General features: G+C 48.2%; 1 protein-coding gene, 1 long non-coding RNA gene and 1 pseudogene across 4 annotated transcripts in view; 1 reads left to right on the forward strand and 2 right to left on the reverse strand.

The window, feature by feature from the left end:
- The window catches only part of APBB1 (amyloid beta precursor protein binding family B member 1), a 23205-nt gene extending 13805 nt beyond the window's left edge, over window positions 1–9400 (reverse strand). For 2 of the 3 annotated variants that reach the window (XM_020896233.2, XM_070464177.1), the window contains exons 1-2: window positions 8937–9135; window positions 1656–2387 (exon numbers count right to left, since the gene is read on the reverse strand). In XM_020896233.2, the coding sequence (XP_020751892.1) occupies window positions 1656–2373 (718 nt within the window). In that variant the 5' untranslated portion in view covers window positions 2374–2387; window positions 8937–9135. Of the gene's footprint in view, window positions 1–1655; window positions 2388–8936; window positions 9136–9304 lie in introns of those variants that run through there. The other variant, XM_070464178.1, reaches the window with a different exon arrangement.
- LOC139034035 (uncharacterized) overlaps window positions 9383–19004 on the forward strand; it is an 11314-nt gene continuing 1692 nt past the window's right edge. Inside the window, exons 1-2 of the long non-coding RNA XR_011486503.1 lie at window positions 9383–9469; window positions 12735–12963. This is a non-coding gene — a long non-coding RNA (uncharacterized lncRNA). The remainder of the gene's footprint in view (window positions 9470–12734; window positions 12964–19004) is intronic.
- LOC110138843 (transcription initiation factor TFIID subunit 13 pseudogene) lies at window positions 10885–12570 on the reverse strand (annotated as a pseudogene).

Below are 19004 nucleotides of genomic sequence, written 5' to 3' on the forward strand. Positions count from 1 at the left end.
ATGAGTTGGGAGACTTCTCTGGTGGTCCAGTGGTTAAGAATCCGCCTGCCAATGCAGGGGACACGGGTTCGATCCCTGGTCTGAGAAGATTCCACACACCACAGGGCAACTAGGCCCATGTGCCACAACTACTAACGCCCGAGCGTCTAAGAGCCCGTGCTCCACAACAAAAGAGGCCACAGCAATGAGAAGACGGAGCACCGTAACGAGAGAGTAGCCCCCACTTGCCTCAACTAGAGAACGCCCACCGCAGCAGCTAAGACCAAGTGCAGCCAAAAATCAATCAAGAATTAAAAAAAAAAAAAATGCATGAGTGAACATTTACAGATCTATTTGCTTCAAAATAGCCCAGGCTGGGGCCCAGGAGTAGTAGGTGGGGGTATGGATGCAACAAGGCTAGACATGTGTTGATAATTGTTGAAACCGGGTCATGAGTAAGTCAGGTTCATTATTCTGTTATTTTTGTATATGTCTGAAAATGTCCATAGTAAGTTTTTTGAAAGGGGATGGCATGCTGCCCTTCGTTCATCTGAACAGCCTGCTCCCTGCCAAGGTTCCCCAGTCTGGGGTAAGGTGCCTGCTGCCTGGAGTGGGAAGAGTCTTTCCTTACACTACCATCCAGCACAGGCTTGTGGCTGCAGCCCATTATCTCTGCCCTTTGCTCCTCAGCTCTATCTGCATCTCCATGTGACACTAGCAAATGCAGAGACTCAACTTCTTTAAATGGGACCCACTGAAGGATCAATCCTTGGAGTCCTAATATCTATCCCCCCATCCCAACAAAGCATTCTCTTATTCTTCCTTTGTTTCCTTTTAGTCAATATCCTCTTCCTGACAAAACATTACTCTTGCAACATCCAGTGTGGTGCTCTGTACATAACACTCCAATCCTTCCAAATAGACCTCTGTGGGGAGCTGCCGCCTGTTCAAAACTGCCTGGAGGGCACCTAGGTTTGTCCGGCTGTAGGCATCGGTGACAGCATAAGGGCCAAGAGCTCGGGTCTGCACTCGGACCTGGTTTCGATCCCAGTTCAACTGTGACCTCAGACTGTGGGTGACCTTGAAAGTGGAAGTCGCTCGGTCATGTCTGACTCTTTGCGACCCATGGACTGTAGCCTGCCAGGCTCCTCTGTCTATGGAATTCTCCAGGCCAGAATACTGGAGTGGGTAGCCATTCCCTTCTCCAGGGAATCTTCCCAACCCAGGGCATGGAACCCAGGTCTCCTGCATTGCAGGAGGATTCTTTACCATCTGAACCACCAGGGAAGCCCGTGTGTGACCTTGGGAGACGACTAAATCTCTCCAGGCCCATTTTTTGTCACTTGTACTATGGGCATACTAATGACATCTACCTCCTATTGGCATGCAGATTTAATACCACAATACTGAGCAGAGAGCCAGTACTTGGTAAGTGCCTCATAAACAGACCAGTCCATCATTCATCGGGGGTGTGTGACAGTAAGGTCTATCCACTTGTTCAAGCACTCTCAGTATGTAGGGACATTTCTTTCCGGAAAAGCAGGGCATGGCCTGCTGAGGACTGAGGACACGGGCTCGGTGACCCCCACCCAGGCGGACCCCGGCCTCTGTACGGAGGGACCCACCCTCTGCCCTCTCCCCCTCCCATGTTCCCCACGTCAAGCTGCACAAGATACCTGTGTCCTCCGGGGAGCCATAAGAGGGGCTGCCCTGGGATAAGGTGGCCCAGCTCGAGTCCTCGTCGCTGGCTGCGCTGTTCCGCATGCCAAACAGGAGGCTGGCGCTCTTGCTGTGCTCTCGGGGGCCATCTGCCAGGGCCTGGGGCCCAGGGGGCACCTCTGCACTCTCCAGGGGCTCCGGCAGCCCTGGGGGAGAAGATAAGTCCTCCTCCTCTTCCTCCTCCTCTTCCTCATCATCCTCCTCGGCCTCCCCCGCCGCCTTCTCCTCTCCCTCGTCCGGGCCCTGCTCTTGGGTGCTGATGATCAGGCCGGGTCCTCGCGGCCCTCTGTTGGCCGCATTGTGGGCGGAGAGCTCCAGCTCAGAGTACAGGTGCATCAGGCCTTTGGGGCCCAGCGGTGCCATCTCGGGTTCCTGGCTGGCCTCCTCAGCCAGGGTCAAGGTCACATTGCGGTTCTGGTCGCGGTGGGCTGTGGCGGCCCGCCGGAGCTGGTTCTGGCCCTCCTTTAGCCACTTGGCATTGGCAGGGCCCGGCTCGGGCCCACCACCCTCCCCCATGGCGCTGCGCAGATCCTTGGGTCCCACGGCCGTGGCCTGCAGCTTGGCGTTGAGCAGCTGGTTGTGGGCAGCGTGCAGGGGCAGGGGCAGGCTCAGTGCGGGGCCTCCGTGGCTGTTGGCATTAATGGCCGACTGGCTCAGGGATGATGGAACAGACATGGCCTCAGCAGATCCTGCAAGTGGGAAGAGGAGACCACGCTGAGCCTCCAGGTCAGCAGAGCAACACCCCTGCTTCAGCCCCAGGCCTGTGCCCTGCACCTCCTCACCTCCCTGCCCTCAGGAGGCCAGCACATACCACTGTGTCCTGTGAGCTCTCATCCCAGGAGAGTAACTGGGCTCCACCCTGCCCGTCATCCACCACACCCACTCCACCACCACCTGCAGCAGCCAGGCCCAGGCCAGGTCCACCCCCTCCCCAAACCCCCAGCCCCGAGCTTCCAGGGCTAGCACAGCCAGCCCCTGCTTTGCCCTTGCTCCCAACGGCAGAGACTCCATAACAATGGCTCTCTGTGCATCCCCACCCCCAACTCATCCAACTGGGGCTTATTGTACCAGGAATGCGGCTGGTGAGGAGCTAGCTCCTGTGTTCTAGACGCTGGACACTGCCTGCTCCCTGCCTCCTGCCACACCGCTACCCACAGCCCCAGCACTGTGAGTTCCCCGGGCTCCGCTGCTCTCATCATAAATCACTGGGCCCAAATGGGCCCCAAGTCCACCCCGTACGAGGGACTGGGAAGACAAGAGAGAACGAACTGCAGACCAAGACCCCAAGGGCAAGGTCCTGAGCCCTCAGGTCACAAAACAAGGGCCTCGAGCTCCAATTCATGGCTCCTTTGACCAGTTGAAGCTGCATTTTGGTAACTGTTTCTATAAAGTATCTCACCTCGGGTACCAGTTCCTCTGCCAGCACGGTCACTGCAAGAGCCTTTGATCTGGACCATCAGCCCCTTAGGTTTTTGCCTAAATGTCACCTTTTCAGGGAGGCCTTCCCTGAATACCCTAAAACTGTAGGCCACCATGCCCCCTCCCAGCCGTCCCCAAACTCTCCCCAGCACCAGTACTGTCTAACAAGCTAATTTATTATTTACTTGGTTTAATGACTGTCTTCTCATGACTGTATTGAGTTTCATGGTGGTGAGGATTTTGCCTTTTTTTATTCAATGCAGTATGCCTACAGCTTAGCTCAGTGCTGACACAAAGCAAGAACTCAATAAATACTTGTTGAATCAATGTATGAATCTGCCCTCCCATCTCCCCTGGCCCCACTGAGCATCCCCTCTGCCAGTTTCAGAAAACACACAGTGGTCACGTTACCATGTGTCAGCCACTGCTCATGGTGCCCCAACCAAACTCCACTGGCCCTTCTGGTGATGGGCTCACCTGTTCCTCAACGACAGTCCACCCCTCCTGGCCCCCTGAACCCCCTCCTGCATCCTCAGAAGCTCTTTGTGGATCACCTTCTCCACCTATCAGGCTTCCCACCCGATCACCCTAATGATTGATCCCACCCTCAGAGCCCCATTCCACCCTCCCCATCTCCCTGACCTTCCACTCGAGGCTTCTCCCCTGCTCGGACCCCCACTATAATGTGCTCACTCCCTGGATGCCCCCCTCACAATTTGTCCTCCCTCACCAAACTACTCAATTTTCTCGCATCCTGACCCTCTTAGATGGCCCCATCACACTCTCCTCCCCTCCCCGATAGCCTCACTCAGAGTTCTCTCTTCCTACCTGACCTCCCCCAACAGGCAACTGACCCCACTGTTTGCCCCCAATGCACGCCTTCCCCTGTGATTCTCACTGCAGTTCTTTCTCCTCAATTTCTCACCTGAGAGCTCTCTAGCTCCCTGTTCACCCCGAGCTCTTTGTCTCCCTGAACCCACGGCCTCAGTTCTTCCTGCCTCCTTGGCAGAGCCCTGAACCCTGAGCGCTGGCTGTAGGGAGGTGTTTAGGCTGCCTGGCAAGGCTTGGCCATCTCCTGGGTGCAGTGCCCCGCTTGTGAGGCGGGTGCCATAGCTCACCTCTCCGTCATTTCTAGCTCCTCAGACCCTAGCACGATGCCATGCACACATCTGTGAAAGAAATGAGGAACGGTTCCTGTCCACATGTCTGCCTCCCACGTAACTGACTGCTGGTCTGCTCAGTATGGCTTCCCCTGGGCGATGAAAAATCTCATGGCCACTGGCACCAATGAGAAAAATAAACGGCTCTGCCTCTATCCAGAACCACAGTAATCTTCCAAAAATGGAAACCAGATTGTGTCACCCTCCAGCTCAAAAAATTAGATGGCTCACTGCTGCCTTTAGGAAAAAGTCTGCGCTCGTTAGCAGATCACCAAGAGCCTCCTTGAGCCAATCCTTGGGACCCCTCGAACCCCCTCCCCATCCTGCCTCCTCCTCAGCTTATGCCCCAGCCACAGGAAGAATGGTGGACTCTAGAGCCCGGGCTCTTTGTTTACACTGATCCCTCGGCTTGGAATCCTGTCTCCCTTTGTGAGGACCTCTGATCAGGTTTCAAACCCTGGCTTAGCCATCGCAGCTCCTAAGCAGTAAGTCTTTCCTGGTTGGGCCCCTCTCCCCTCCTCACGTGCCCATTCCCTCCTCTGCGTCTCACCATGCCCAGCACCACCGCATTCCAGTGGAACATCTGAGACCGTGTCCTACTCAACTTCACACTCCATGACCAAAGAGTGTGTGCCGTGCGTCTGCAGAGTGGGCCCCTGGTCAGGATGGAGGGGTAAGAGGAACAAAGAACTAGGTAGCTCAGAACTAATTGGGAATAGATACTGAGACAGGCTTGTGTGGTCCCATGGGCTGGGGAAGGAGAATCAGGGAGGGTGCTGGAGAATGCTGAAGGGTCCCTGAGAAGGAAGTAGTATGGGGTCCCAGGCAAGCAAGGTCTGAGATCAAGGAAAAAGGGGGGAGGTTGGCTTAAACTGACATCCTGGCTCAAAGGCTGTTCCTCTGAGTTTCAGGAGATGGAAGACCCCATGACTGCGCCACGCTCGGAGCATCACAGGGATGACGTGCCCTCCTCTAAAGCAGGAGTGTGTGGAGCCAGATTTCTCAGCACTCGGCAGCGACCTCCTTGGCATCTGGAGGTGTGGTCTGAGAAGGGCACGTGGCCTGTGAGGCTGGGACTCTGAGGAGTCAGGGTGACTTCAGGACAGCCCTGCCCATCTGCTCACGGGGGCAGAAAGCACTGGGGGAGGGAAGCGGGTGTTCTGCCGTGACGGCTGAAGCCTGAGTGCCTGTCCCAAGAAAGTGCCATCACCTTCACTTCATTTCTTAAGGTCAAAGAATGGCCAGTTGCTCAGTATCTTCAAGATGGGACACAACCCAACCTCTCCCCTCCTACTGGTGCTACTCACGCCTGGGACCTCTCCAAGGATGGAAGGAGCCACATGGATTCCGGCTCAAGGCAGGGAGCAGGCAGGCTCCGCAGGGGAGGAAAGAAGAGTGGCCACTAAACCTGAAGGGGCTGACAGGAGACCACAGGGGTAGGGGGTGAATCCTGCTCAAGGTCAATGGTTTTTCAGCTTATTGTATGCCAGGCACCATGTTAGGCATGGGGGAGAGAGAGATGAATAATAAAGAAATGGCTCCTCCTTGATGGAGCTCACAGTCTATTGGGAATCAATCGCTGAAGAGCTCATTACACTGCAGTATCATGACAGTATCTAACCCTCTAAGCATTCTGTATTTGTTGAATAAATGATTGAGGATTAGGATGGGAAAAGAACAGGGTACTATAGGATCCCAAGGTTTACTTTAGCCAAGACATCAGCGAAGACCTGCCTGAGACAAGAACATGGCTCTCCTTGGACCAACCCTTTCACCACCCCTCCCTCTCAGAGGATAACGCCACCCTCCCCCACTCCTAATTCATTGAGGAAAGGGGAGTCATCAGCCAGAAAACATCCTCAGGCCCAAAAACATACTGACTCAGCATCTATTCATTTCTCTCCTTTTCTCCAAAACCAATTGCTTCACCTGTCATTTAAATTCCTTTGATGCCTTTCTAGGAATTTTTTTTAAACCACTGTTGATCCATTTTTTCTTCCATGTAGTCAATGGTTCCTCAATGAGATCCACTCTCTCCCAACTTAAACACAGAACCTTTCCTGACCTGACACCATGAACTTCTTGAAAGAGCCGGCTTTTCTCACAGTTGCCATTTCCTCACCTGGGTCTCACTCTTCAACTCTTTCCAGTCCTGCTTCCACTCCCAACACACCTCGGTAACAGCTCCTTCCAAGGTCAACATGACCCCAGTGTCATTTACTCCAAAGACACTTGGAGTCCTCATCCTGGTTGTATTTTCAGCAGCATCTGACACCACGGCCTCTCATCCAGCTTTCAGCCAAGGCTTCCACACACCGTATCTCCTGGTTTTCTTCCTACACTCTTGATACTGTCCGATGGTATCTTATACTCCTTTGCTGGCTCATATTCCTCTGCTGGAGCTTCTCATGGCTTATTCTCATGCTGTTTCCCCATTCTCACCCAATATTCAATACAAGTATTCATTCATGCCCATAACTTCAGTTGCCCCCTACAAACTGATGATTTCCAAAAGTATACCTCCATTTCGGAACCTTCATCTGAGCTCCAGACGGATACATTCAACTTTCTACTCAATATCTCTAGCTAGATGTCTCAAAGGCCTCTCAAACCAACATACTCACTCATGTTTCTCTCCCACACCCTAACTGGTCCTCTTTCAGGATCATGGCTCATGGAATAACATGACCATCCAACCTGTTCTATAAACCAGAAGTAGGAATTCCATCCTTGACACCACCTTCTCCATCTCTCCCCATATTCAATCTATCCCCAAGTACCGACGATCTTTTATCCAAGAAAAATTTCTGGATTTGATTGACGTTCTACATCTACCACCATCAACAGTCCACACCAAGGACAAAGGCTTTATGATCAAAATTCTTAACACGCCCTAAATTATCCAGCTCAGCCTGGCCTCCACCTTCCTTCCACATTTGGCACTTTGCCATCCAGCATCACTGGTCTTCTTTTGATTCCTTGAAGACATCATGCTCTCTCCTTCCATAAGGTATTTACACACGATTCCCCATCTGCCCAGAACTCCCTTTCCCTACCCTCCCAGCTTAACTCCTACTCATCCTTTACCGCTTAGTTCAAATGTCATGTTCTTAGCCTTCCTCGGTCCTCTCTCCCTACCCTCCAGTACAGTTTAGCTTGTGCTCCTGTGTGTTCTCAAGACACCATTCACCTTTCCCTTCATCGTATTTATTATAACTGTAATTTTATTCTTATCTGACTTTCCCCTTAGACCATCAGCTCCATGGAAACAAGGGCATAGTGTATTTTGCTCATCATTAATCTTCAGTGCCTAACAGTACCTGGTATATACTAGGTGCTCAAAGCACACTTGCTGAATAAATAAATGATTGGATAGATTTTTTTTTTTAGTAAAGAAAAATTATGTTAGAGTATTAAGGGGAAGTAAGCAAGAGGGTATGTTATCAAAGCAATCAAGGAAAAAAGGGGGTGTGTGGCCTAGATTAAGTTTGGCAGCAGTGGGTGAGATGGAGTGAAATGAATGAATTTGAAAAATACTTAGGTAGGGGATGTGGCAGAACTTGCTGACATAAGATATAGGGTGAGAGACAGATTTTAATCTAGAATGTTGCCCAGGGTTCCAGCTTGGGTAGCTGATTGGAAAGTATCCATTTCTGAGAGTTGAAATTTGGAGACTTGAGAGTGAATAAAATATGAGAAGAAAGTGCAGAATGAGAGGAGACAGTCTAGGAAAGAACCAAAAGCATCACCAGCAACTAAAGAAAGGGGAGGAGGTAGCAAACGAGACTGAGAAGGAGCAGACAAGGCTGCAGGAGAGAAACTCAGAAAATGTTTCAGGAAGAGTCGACCCACACCACTGACACCAAGAAATGGCAAGGAGGTGCAGGAAAAGTGTCCATTAGATTTGGCCACATGGACGTCTCCAGTGACCTTGGCTTGAGCAGTTTCCATAGGCGCCAGAGACAGAAGATGGAGTGAAGTGGTTTTAAGAATGAATGGGAAGCGAGGAAATAAAGATATCAAAGCGTAGAGGAGGTTCTGGCTTTAAGGAGTGTAGCCAGCTGAGGCTCCGAGGGGCTGGGAAAGCAAGAAACACACAGGCAGGTTCAAAATAGATTCGAAATATCCTCTGAATCGACAATAGGAAAACTGCTTCTAATGAGTGCTCCAGCCAGCGCTAGGCCTCCAGGCTGAGCTGGGGCCAGCCGGCCCCAGGGCACACCCCTCGGTCGCCGAGGGCAACAGAATGCGGCTTGACAGATTTCAGGCCTGGGTCCCTGCAGGAATTCATGCGGCCTGCTGGCCCACCTCACCCCAGTCCCCTTCCCAGTCCTTGACCACCCCTCCCCCATCCCCTAATTCCCCTTCCCCATCCCCCACCGCCCCCAGCTGCCCGTTCCTTATTCTCGCTCCCTATTCATTCCGGAGGGGCAGCAGGTAAAGGTCGGGGAGGGAACGGCGTGAGGACCTTAGCAGAGTCGGACCTTGGAAGGAGGGGACAGGAGGGCGGTCGGAATACGCGGTGGGAGGGCCGCCCGCAGGGATGGGGCCTGGCCGGGGGGACGCAGGCCGCCCCGAGGTTCGGGCTGCAGGATCCGCGGGCCGCTGGGGACAGGGATCCGACAGCCCAGGTTGGGCGCCGTCAGGGGCAGCTCCTACCTGCGCGGGGAGGCCCCAGGCCCAGGTGGCGGAGGTGGCTCAGGCTGCGGGGCTCGGGCTCAGCGGCAGCTTCTCCATCACAACATCCCCCGCCCAGGAGCGCGCGGGCCGCGGGGCCGCGCCCGGAGCGGCGGAGGCGCGCGCGGGGCAGGGGTGGGGGAGGGGCGCCATCTTGGGCCCCTCGGCGGCCGAGCGGAGGGCCCCTCCCTACGGCGCCCTGCGGCCTCGGGGAGCCCCGCGCCGCCAGCCCCCTCGCCGACCGCCGTCCCTGCGCCCGGGTGGGTCCCCAGGTCCCAGAGGGCGGCCTCAGCATCCGCCGACCCCCGCGCAGCCCGGCACCGCCCTCCGCCAGGGGACCCCGGACTCACCCTGCGCGCCCCGCAGGGCCCTGGCCCCGCGCCGCCGCGGGGCGACGCTCCGACGAGGTTGGAGCGGGAGCGGAGGTGGCGGTGCCCGGGCCGCGGCCGCGCGGGGAGGGGCTGGAGGAGGCCGCCTGCTCGGCTCTTGCGGCAGCACTCCCTGACGTCCTGGTGGTAAGCGATGAGGACACAGCGCTGGTGATAATAATAGCTCGTATTTATTGACCGCTTTCACGGTGCCAGGCTCAGTGTTAAACCCTTTGTACGCATTCGTGCTCACACCAGCCCTGTGAAGTCGCCGCTCTGATTATCCTCAGTTTGCAGACAAGATGCTGAGGTTCAGAAAGGCAAAGCGACTTGTCTGCGGTCACAGGTAAGTGGGGGAGACAAACTGGAACCCAGATGTTTCTTCACACCCTACCCCTGCGGCTGGACGTGAGACTGTGACTCCAAGGCCTTGCAGACGTGAAGAACGAATAGCTCCCTGGCAGAAATTCCCAGACGGGCCAGAAGAAGCGGAGAATGCAGATGAAAAGTATGAAGGAAGGAATGGTGGAGCTCAACACTGCAGACTCCCTGGATAGTGGGGTAGTCCCACTAGTCAGGTCAGTGGCCCAGAGGCCATCAAAGCCAGTGAGAGGGAGTGTCACCATCCAGAAACCCTCCCCTGACTCATTCCTCTAAGGCAGAGGTTTAATTTATCGTACCTGCGAACTATTGAGCAACTGACTGAAGATGCCTTTGGGGTGCCTAAAACTAAAAATGTCCAAATCTAAACTCATTGTCTCACCCCACCCCTTTTTTTTGCCTTTTAAGAAGTTTCGCTGGGATGAAAAACAATTCTCTCCAGTACATGTATCTGAGAACACACACACACACACACACACACGACTAGACCCAGCCCCACTTCATCCATCCCAGTGAATGGCATCACCATCTACTGCTTGCCTAAGCCAGAAGTCTCAAGATCATATTTGACTACACTTTCACTTGACTTGAGGCGAATATAAATGTTTTTAACGTTTTGTTATGGAGATTTTCTAATATATACAGAAAGATAACAGAATAGTATAATGAACTCTCATATACCCATCGGAAATTATCAACTCCTGGCCAAGAGTTTATTATGATTTGACAAACTTCTACTATATACCAACCACGTACCAAGCCTCAGGCTAGGTCCTAGGGTCCCAAAGATGAACCAGATTTGACTGTTACCCAACTTGGAGAGTATAACCTATGACTTTTGTCTCTCAAAGATGAGTAAGAGTTACTCAGAAGAAGAAAGATGTCCTCATTCATTTGATAATTATCTCTCAATAAATAATTATAGTGTGGGAGGCACTGTCCTTGGTGCTAGAAACGTGTCAAGACACAAGATTCAGTCCCTGCCCTCATGAAGCTTGAATAACAAAGGAAAGTGATACTAAATATATGATTAGAATTGTTTTTTTTCTTTTTAATTTTTTATACTTTATTCTCTATATTGATAGGTTAAGAAAGTGAAATCTTCCTAAGTACTGATTCATAGATAATGCTTATAAGCAACACACAAAACATTCAGTTTCACAAAGAGTAATATCCAGTGATCCCTTTAAATGCAACTTTAATCCTTTTAGCTAAATGCAAGACTAATACAATAAGCTAAATACACACAAAACTTGTATATCCTGAACTACAAAAGTGGTTTCCATAGCCACACATGGTTTTAGTCAAGTATACATTTTCACAATAAATAAATACTAACAAATATGTTAATAAAACACTACCCCAAATGCTTATCTGCCATCAACTTTTTCAGCAATGCCATTCCTGCTACTGAAAGCACTTTCAGAAGTTTTAATCTGACCTGGGGAAATGAGTTCTTTTAAAACCTGACAAACATGGCTGATTCATGTCAATGTATGACAAAAGACCACTGCAATGTTGTAAAGTAATTAGCCTCCAACTAATAAAAATAAATGGAAAAAATAAAAATAAAACCTGACAAACAGTGTATTATAAACCCCAAAGATTTTTATGTCCAGTATGTCTTCCAACACAGAACCATTCATAGGAAATTCTTAGTTTCTGAAAAAATAGAAAATTAAATCACTCTTGTTAGAAAATTAAATCACTCTTGTTATCTAAAGAAGAATATTAAAACAAATTATCTTAAGACAAATAAACACTCCTACAAAAGGCTGTATTTTCTAATATCATTTCCTCTTTAAAAGAAACACAAACCAGTTCACCATCTTTTAATAACTTACACTACTGTGGTCTAAAAGCTTTAGAAATACATGAAACACATCTTAGCTATCAAAGTCAAAGGTGCCATTTAGATTTCACATATTAAACAGCTACAGTACAACCTACAATGGCACAAGTACACAAATATTAATTCATCATTGAGATGGTCAAGAGTCAGAAGAAACTGAATGGTTTGCAAACCAAAGGTACTTTGACTTACATGTAGTCATTAAAATCTAATATGTAATTCAAGTAGGGTAATATAATGGCAGGCAATTAAAGGCTCATATATCACTCTAAAATTGAAAACGTGAAAATAAAGCCTGAAAACTTTGTGGTTCTCCATTTTTCATTCACATGGTTAGGTATTAGGGCCTTACTGTGGAAAATATAGTTATGAAGTATGGTTTCCCCAGAAGATAATGAAGCTTCAGAAAGTACAAAAGGTGTCAAGATCCATAGTTTGCTTCATCAAATGCTTTTCTAGCGCGTTTCAATTCTTCATTCATAGTAAGCAAGTCTTTAACCCTAGCAAACTTTCTTGGGTCCTTTCGAATCAAGAAGACGATATCTTCAACTTGTACCCGACCTTGTCTTCCAATTGACATTGCCTTATGAGTCATTTCAGTGATGAACTCTATGACAAGGTCTTCAAGAATATCTACTGATTCAGTATAAGGATTCTGGTCATCTCCAAACCCATACATCATACACCGTAATTCTTTAGAAAAAAGTCTCTTTCTTTTACCCTGTCCACCTTCTGCACCTCCTCCAATTTCTTCACTTTCTTCCTCAAAGGTGGGATCCTCTTCTTCATCTCATGATTAGAATTGTGATGAGTGTTTTGAAGGAAATCTACAGAATACTATGTGAGTGGACTAAATTTCGCCTGGGGACATTTGGAAAGACTTTCACAAGGAAGTGGCACTTAGGTGAGGGGAAAGGGTGAAAAAGAGGTCATCCAGGAGAAGAGAAAATGATTCCAAGTCAAAGGAGAAGTACAAGAAGGCCAGGATGGGTGTGATAATGTAGAAGAATGGCATGAGGTGAGCTGGAAAGGTAGACAGGTGCCAAATCAAGGCGTTAGGCTTAGGGTTTGAGACTTTAATTTAGGGCAGTGGGAAATCATCAAAAGGTTTGGGGCAGGGGAGGGACATGTTCATTCACCTTTGCATTTTTTTTTTTTTACATCGTTATCATTGTTCAGTCACTCAGTTGTATCCGATTCTCTGCAACCCCATGGACTGCAGCACACCAGGCTTCCCTATCCTTCACTATCTCCTGGAGTTTGCTCAGATTCATGTCCATTGAGTCGGTGATGCTGTCTAACCATCTCATCCTCTGCTGCCCCCTTCTCCTTTTGCCTTCAATCTTTCCCAGCATCAGGTGGCAGTATTGGAGCTTCAGCTTCAGCGTCAATCCTCTTTTTTTAAGAGGTAAGTTTTTTAAAAGATTTTTTTGATGTGAACCATTTTTAAAGTCTTTATTAAATTTGTTACAATATTGCTTCTGTTTTATGTACTTGTCTTGCCAATTCCATTAAGTAGGATGGCTATAATATCCAGGGATGTCTCTTCAGGTAGTCACAGGTAGATGGTGAAGATGGGGAGAGGCATCTAATTAGTTAAGATGCAAACAACAGTGCAGTTAAGATGTACATATGGGCCTCTCCTTTGGGATCTCCACTCTGTTCACCCTCACACCTGGGGGGTGTACTATCCTTTGTTTACTGAATAAAACTTTGAGCTGTAACCAAGCTGTTAAAAAAAAAAAAAAAAAGATATACATACAGTGCCATTTGATCCACACAGTTTTCCTGAAACCCTGCTCTCCTAGTTCTGCAAAGCCTCCTGACTGGTGGGGAGTCAACCTGTACCCTTCATCCATCCTTTCTATGTTGTCTCTCATCCCCCTTCTGATGGTTTCCAGAACAACCAGTAGCTTATGAGCCATCTCAGATACTCTGTGTGGTTTTGACCAATGTGGGTCCCTCTGAGGCAGCAAATTTTTCAAATTATTACCTTGAACTTACCAGGAAAAACTAATTAGAAGCAAATCCATCCAGACTCATTTACCAGGAGTACTGACTTTATGCTGTTTGGTTTAATAGATCAGCCTGATGAACATCTGTATCACCTATAGGTGACTTGGCAACCAAGTCACCTATAGGGAAGAATAGAGCTTGCAGCCCTATTAGCAGCAAAGACACTTTTGGAGCAAAGATGATCTTTTCTACTAATACATGTAAATATTGCTTTAATATTGTAATTTTTCTTGTAGTTGATACAATAAACCCTCTTTCTTCAGATTGGTTGTTATCATTTGGGAAATCCATGAATAAAATCTTACTACATATTATATGCAGTGGATCTCAAAAGTCAATTGCTAGGTCTAGAAAGGACTTCCTCAGCACCATTCTTCAACAGGACTGTTCTAGTACATTCCTAGGAAGACCAAGTAGAGAATGAGAAAAGGATGGAGGACTGAACTCTGGGAATGCTAGCATTTGGGAGCCAGCAGAGGAAAACAAGGCCCGAGGAAAGAGGAGAAGAAACAGAGAATAAGAGAAGATTAGGAGAGATGGGCGGAGGAGCCTGGTGGGCTGCCGTCCATGGGGTCGCGAAGAGTCGGACACGACTGAGCGACTTCATTTTCTCTTTTCACTTTCATGCATTGGAGAAGGAAATGGCAACTCACCCAGGTATTCTTGCCTAGAGAATCCCAGGGACAGAGGAACCTAGTGGGCTGCCGTCTATGGGGTCACACAGAGTTGGACACGACTGAAGCGACTTAGCAGCAGCAATATCATGGAAGAAATCCAAGGGAGGAAAGATTTTCAAGGAGGAAGATGTGATCAACAGCATCGAATGCAGCAAAGATTTCCAACAGGTCAAGGTCAAAAAATGTATACTTTGAATTTGGCAATATGGAGGTCATGGATCCCTGTATGATCTATATTAGCAGAAAATAGAGGCAGAAGCCACAATGCCACAATAGTACTTAAGCAAGTGAAAATGAGGAAGTAGGATAAGTAAGTGCAGATCCCTCTTTAAGAAAGTTGGAAGAAAGAGTAGACAGTAGCTGAAAAGTGGTACAAAGTTGAAGATTCTGGTTTTATCTTTTTTTTTTCCCTTAAAGATGACGGAGACTTGAATATGGTCTGTGTGCCTGCATATATACTAAGTCGCTTCAGTCATGTCCAACTCTTTGTGACCCTATGGACTATAGCCTGCCAGGCTCCTCTCTCCATGGAATTCTCCAGGCCAGAATGCTGGAGTGGGTTACCATGCCCTTTTCCAGAGGATCTTCCTAACCCAGGGATCAAGCCTGCATCTCTTATATTTCCTACATTGGCAGCGTTCTTTACTACTAGTTCCACCTAGGTATAAACTACAGAAAGATACCAAGGAGAGAAGATAGATTTGAAAGGAAAGGGAAAAAAATGAAAGATAGATTGAGATCCTAGAGGTGATGAGAGGAGGTGGGATCAAGGGCTCAGATAGAATTGGACACCTGAGCTTTATAGGCTGAAGGGTTGGGGTGAGGATAGAGGGTAGATAGGATAATTAATAAGGTGGGAACCAGGCAAGAGATTAAGGTATTTCACGCCTAGTGATATCAATATTTCTGAAGTCTCTAGCTGAGGAACGGAAGGAGGATTGGATGGAGAAGATGGAAAACCTTTTAAGTATTGTCCTGTCACGAACGAGTTATTGTTGCCTTTGTTGTTACCAGTGCAGCATCTTTTCCTCCTCTGACTGGTAACAGCACATCAGTTTTCTTTGAAGACCCATCTCCTCCCCACTCTTAATCTGTGGGGTTCAGATGGGAATCATTCGAATTCGACAACCCATTTCAGTGCTGGGCTCTTATCCAGGATCAAGTCAAAATGATCACTTCAGAGATAGGCACATGACTAATCTGAGCCAGTTAAACTCAGTTCCAGGAATTTTCCTTCAACTTTTGGGCTAGCAGTGCTGGTAGAATATAAGCCTGGTCTTTATCTTGCCTGCCACCAGAAGGGATAAGCCTGCCTGAGAATGAAACCAATGTAAAAAAAACAGAGCTAAAGGATGGAGAGATACAGATGCTTGATAATTCCATTTAACACCTTTGTTTACCTTTTCCTGAAGTCACATAAGTTGATCAATATTTTTTGTTTACACCACTTTGAGCTGGGTTTTATAGCTTACAACCAAGAGTTATGACACATATATGAGGTCAATATTGCCTATTGGTACTCAGCCCTACATCCATTGTTCTGTAATCTCCCTTGTACCAACAAGGCTGGAGATCTGAAAACCACATTTCTCAGGTTTGTTTGTCGCTTTGTTCCAGTTAGATTGTGCCAATGGGAACCCTCGCTTGAAGAAGGTGGGAGGAAGGAAAGAGTCACTCTGCTTTTGGCAGGGCCTCTTCAGGAGGAAATTCAGGAGCAGTGGCTCCACCCTAGCAAACAGGGAGGCTGTTACAGCAGCATCAGCAATACAGACTCTAGCTGCATTAGCACCCAGTGCAGATTTGTGGGTTCCACCTCCTTGTTCTTTGGGAAATACCTTTTCTGCCTTTTGTTCCTTTAAGTCAAGACCAGTGGTAGTGTCCTGGTCTCTGGGTAACTCTGTTTTCCTTCTTATGCTTCTTCAGACCTCCCCCACAATTTTCTAACAAATTCCTTGCTGTTAAATCCTCCTCTAAGGTTGATGTGTGGCAGAAACCAGCACAACATTGTAAAACAATTATCCTCCAATTAAAAATAAGTAATTTTTTAAATGCAAAAAAAAAAAAGAATCCTCCTCTACTTGGCATATCTAGAGCGCTCTCTCTATCTTTATGGAACAGTAATTGATACATATTTTCCTATTTTGCATACGCCACACACAAGGCTCAGAAAAGCTGAGTTTCTCAAATCTACAGAGTTAGGAAGTGGGCCAACTAGAACTGGAGTTCAAACATGTCTGACTCAAGCTCACACTCTTTCTCTGCCCTAAATTTGGCTTTTGTTGTTGTTTTTGTTTCTTTTCCATGGTTAGATTAAATAGAAGTTAAAGGGAACAGAGAAATAAAGCCATTGTTAAGAAAATTGTTCAGTTGGTCAACCTTGATGTTCAATTTAGATGGGAAAAATGTCAGAGAGCAGTGAGAGAGAATGAAGAAGGATAAAGGTAGGAGGTTGTGGTCACAAGGAGGGTGCTGGAATTTAAGGAATTTCTTCACAGGTGGAGCAGTTGTGAATGACGACTAGGGTCTGAGTTTGGGTGACTGAAGTAGGGTCTTCAGCAAGTGAGGACATAGTCAGGAGGTTAGTAGATGAGAGCCATAAGGATACTATGGCTCATTTGCTTGATGCCAAAGAAAAGAATTTAACATGCATAGAAAGAGGAAGAAAATAGCATAAGCGTGTATGGGAGTCTTGCCAATGCTGAGCTGCTTCCCTTCCACTGGGACAGCTCTAGGGGAAGGAAGAAGTCCCTGGGGCAGAGCCCGATCTCTTCATTGGAGAGAAAGAGAGAAGCATATTAACCACGGAGTGTGTAAAGAATATAGAGAAGCTTATTGACCATGGAGTGTGCATTTGAGAGGGCACCATGGAAAATTTGGGAAGAAGCGGCACAATGATGAGCAGGAAAAGGGGCCCTGGAGGAGTTTGGCAGTGAAATTCTCACTCTGTCACCCTCCTATCCTGTCTCTCAGCAAGTCCTACAGAATGTCTTCTTTTTAATTAAGTAATTTATTTGGCTGCACAAGGTGTTAGTTGGACTTAGTTGCATGCGAACTCTTAGTTGTAGCATGTGGGATCTACCTCCCTGACCAGGGATCGAACTCAGTCCCCCTGCCTTGGGAGTGTGGAGTCTCAGCCAGTGGTCCATCAGGGAAATCCCCCAAATGATTTTTAATCTGCCTGCTTCTCTTCATCTCCATTGCACCAGTGTCCGGGCCTCTATGATTTATACCTGGACCATAGCACTGACCTCCTCAGTGACTTTCTGACATCCACAGCGATCTCCTTTCACCCAGAATCCACTCTGCAACAGTCAGAGTCATCTTTCTAAAATGTAAATCTCATCAAGTGTGAGGACTCCTTGGTCTAAAATCCCTCAGTAGGTCTCCATTGCCCCAAAGATAGACAAAATCCAAGCTTCCTAGCCTGATAGGCAAGCCTGAGAAGCCCCTGGCTCCTTCTCCAGCCTCACCTCCAACCAGCCTCTCACTCATCTCCTGTACGCAGCCCTGCTGAGTAGTTGTGGTTTCCACTCCTGGCTCTTCTTTGCTTGTGTTGCCTCTTCTGCCTGTAGTGCACTGGGCATGGTAGTGCATAGCAGGCAGTGAATATATATTTGCCAGATGGTGATTGCAGCCATGAAATTAAAAGACACTTACTCCTTGGGAGGAAAGTTATGACCAACCTAGATAACATATTAAAAAGCAGAGACATTACTTTGCCAACAAAGGTCTGTCTAGTCAAGGCTATGGTTTTTCCAGTAGTCATGTATGGATGTGAGAGTTGGACTGTGAAGAAAGCTGAGTGCCAAAAAATTGATGCTTTTGAACTGTGGTGTTGGAGAAGACTCTTGAGAGTCCCTTGGACTGCAAGGAGATCCAACCAGTCCATTCTAAAGGAGATCAGCCCTGGGTGTTCATTGGAAGGACTGATGCTGAAGCTGAAACTCCAATACTTTGGTCACCTCATGCGAAGAGTTGACTCTGGAAAAAGACCCTGATGCTGGGAGGGATTGGGGGCAGGAGGAGAAGGGGATGACAGAGGATGAGATGGCTGGATGGCATCACCAACTCGATGGACATGAGTTTGAGTAAACTCCGGGAGTTTGTGATGGACAGGGAGGCCTGGCATGCTGCGATTCATGGGGTCACAAAGAGTCAGACACGACTGAGCAACTGAACTGAACTGAACTGAACTGAAAGGACTGCATACATTCTACTCATCTTTTAAAATTCAGCTATAAAGGCTTTCCTAACTTGCTCCCCATCCAGGTATTACTGGCTCTGATTTCATTTTCATATATAGTCTTCCATCTTAATGTCTGTCTCACTCTATTGCATTTATCTGATGCCTTGTCTGTGTTCCCCCTCAACCTCCCCCACCTGCCCCAACTGTGTAGAGTGGCAGACCTTGGGGGCAGGAACTGTCCAACCCATCTCTTTTTCTACTGCCTGACACAATGCCCTGAGCATAGGAGGTGCTAAGAGGGTGGATGGAAGAATCATGAGTTGACCTTTTCTGAAAGATCCTTGGACACAAGCTTAGAGGCTTCCCTTCAATAGAGCAGATGGGAGAAGAGAAGAAAGAGGACACTTAGTCTTCCTTTCTCAGTAGAGGAGGAAGTTAGCCTGCAATACCAGAGTTGCTGGATAACTATTTAGAACACCTCTAGGCATCCTGACATGATGCAGTGTTGGCCCCAGATGTGGCACATGGACTGGACGAGACCCAGAACTAAGACTCTGGCCTTGTCTTCAC

The sequence above is a fragment of the Odocoileus virginianus genome, unplaced genomic scaffold (genome assembly GCF_023699985.2).
Source record: "Odocoileus virginianus isolate 20LAN1187 ecotype Illinois unplaced genomic scaffold, Ovbor_1.2 Unplaced_Contig_20, whole genome shotgun sequence".
Taxonomy (NCBI): domain Eukaryota; kingdom Metazoa; phylum Chordata; class Mammalia; order Artiodactyla; family Cervidae; genus Odocoileus; species Odocoileus virginianus.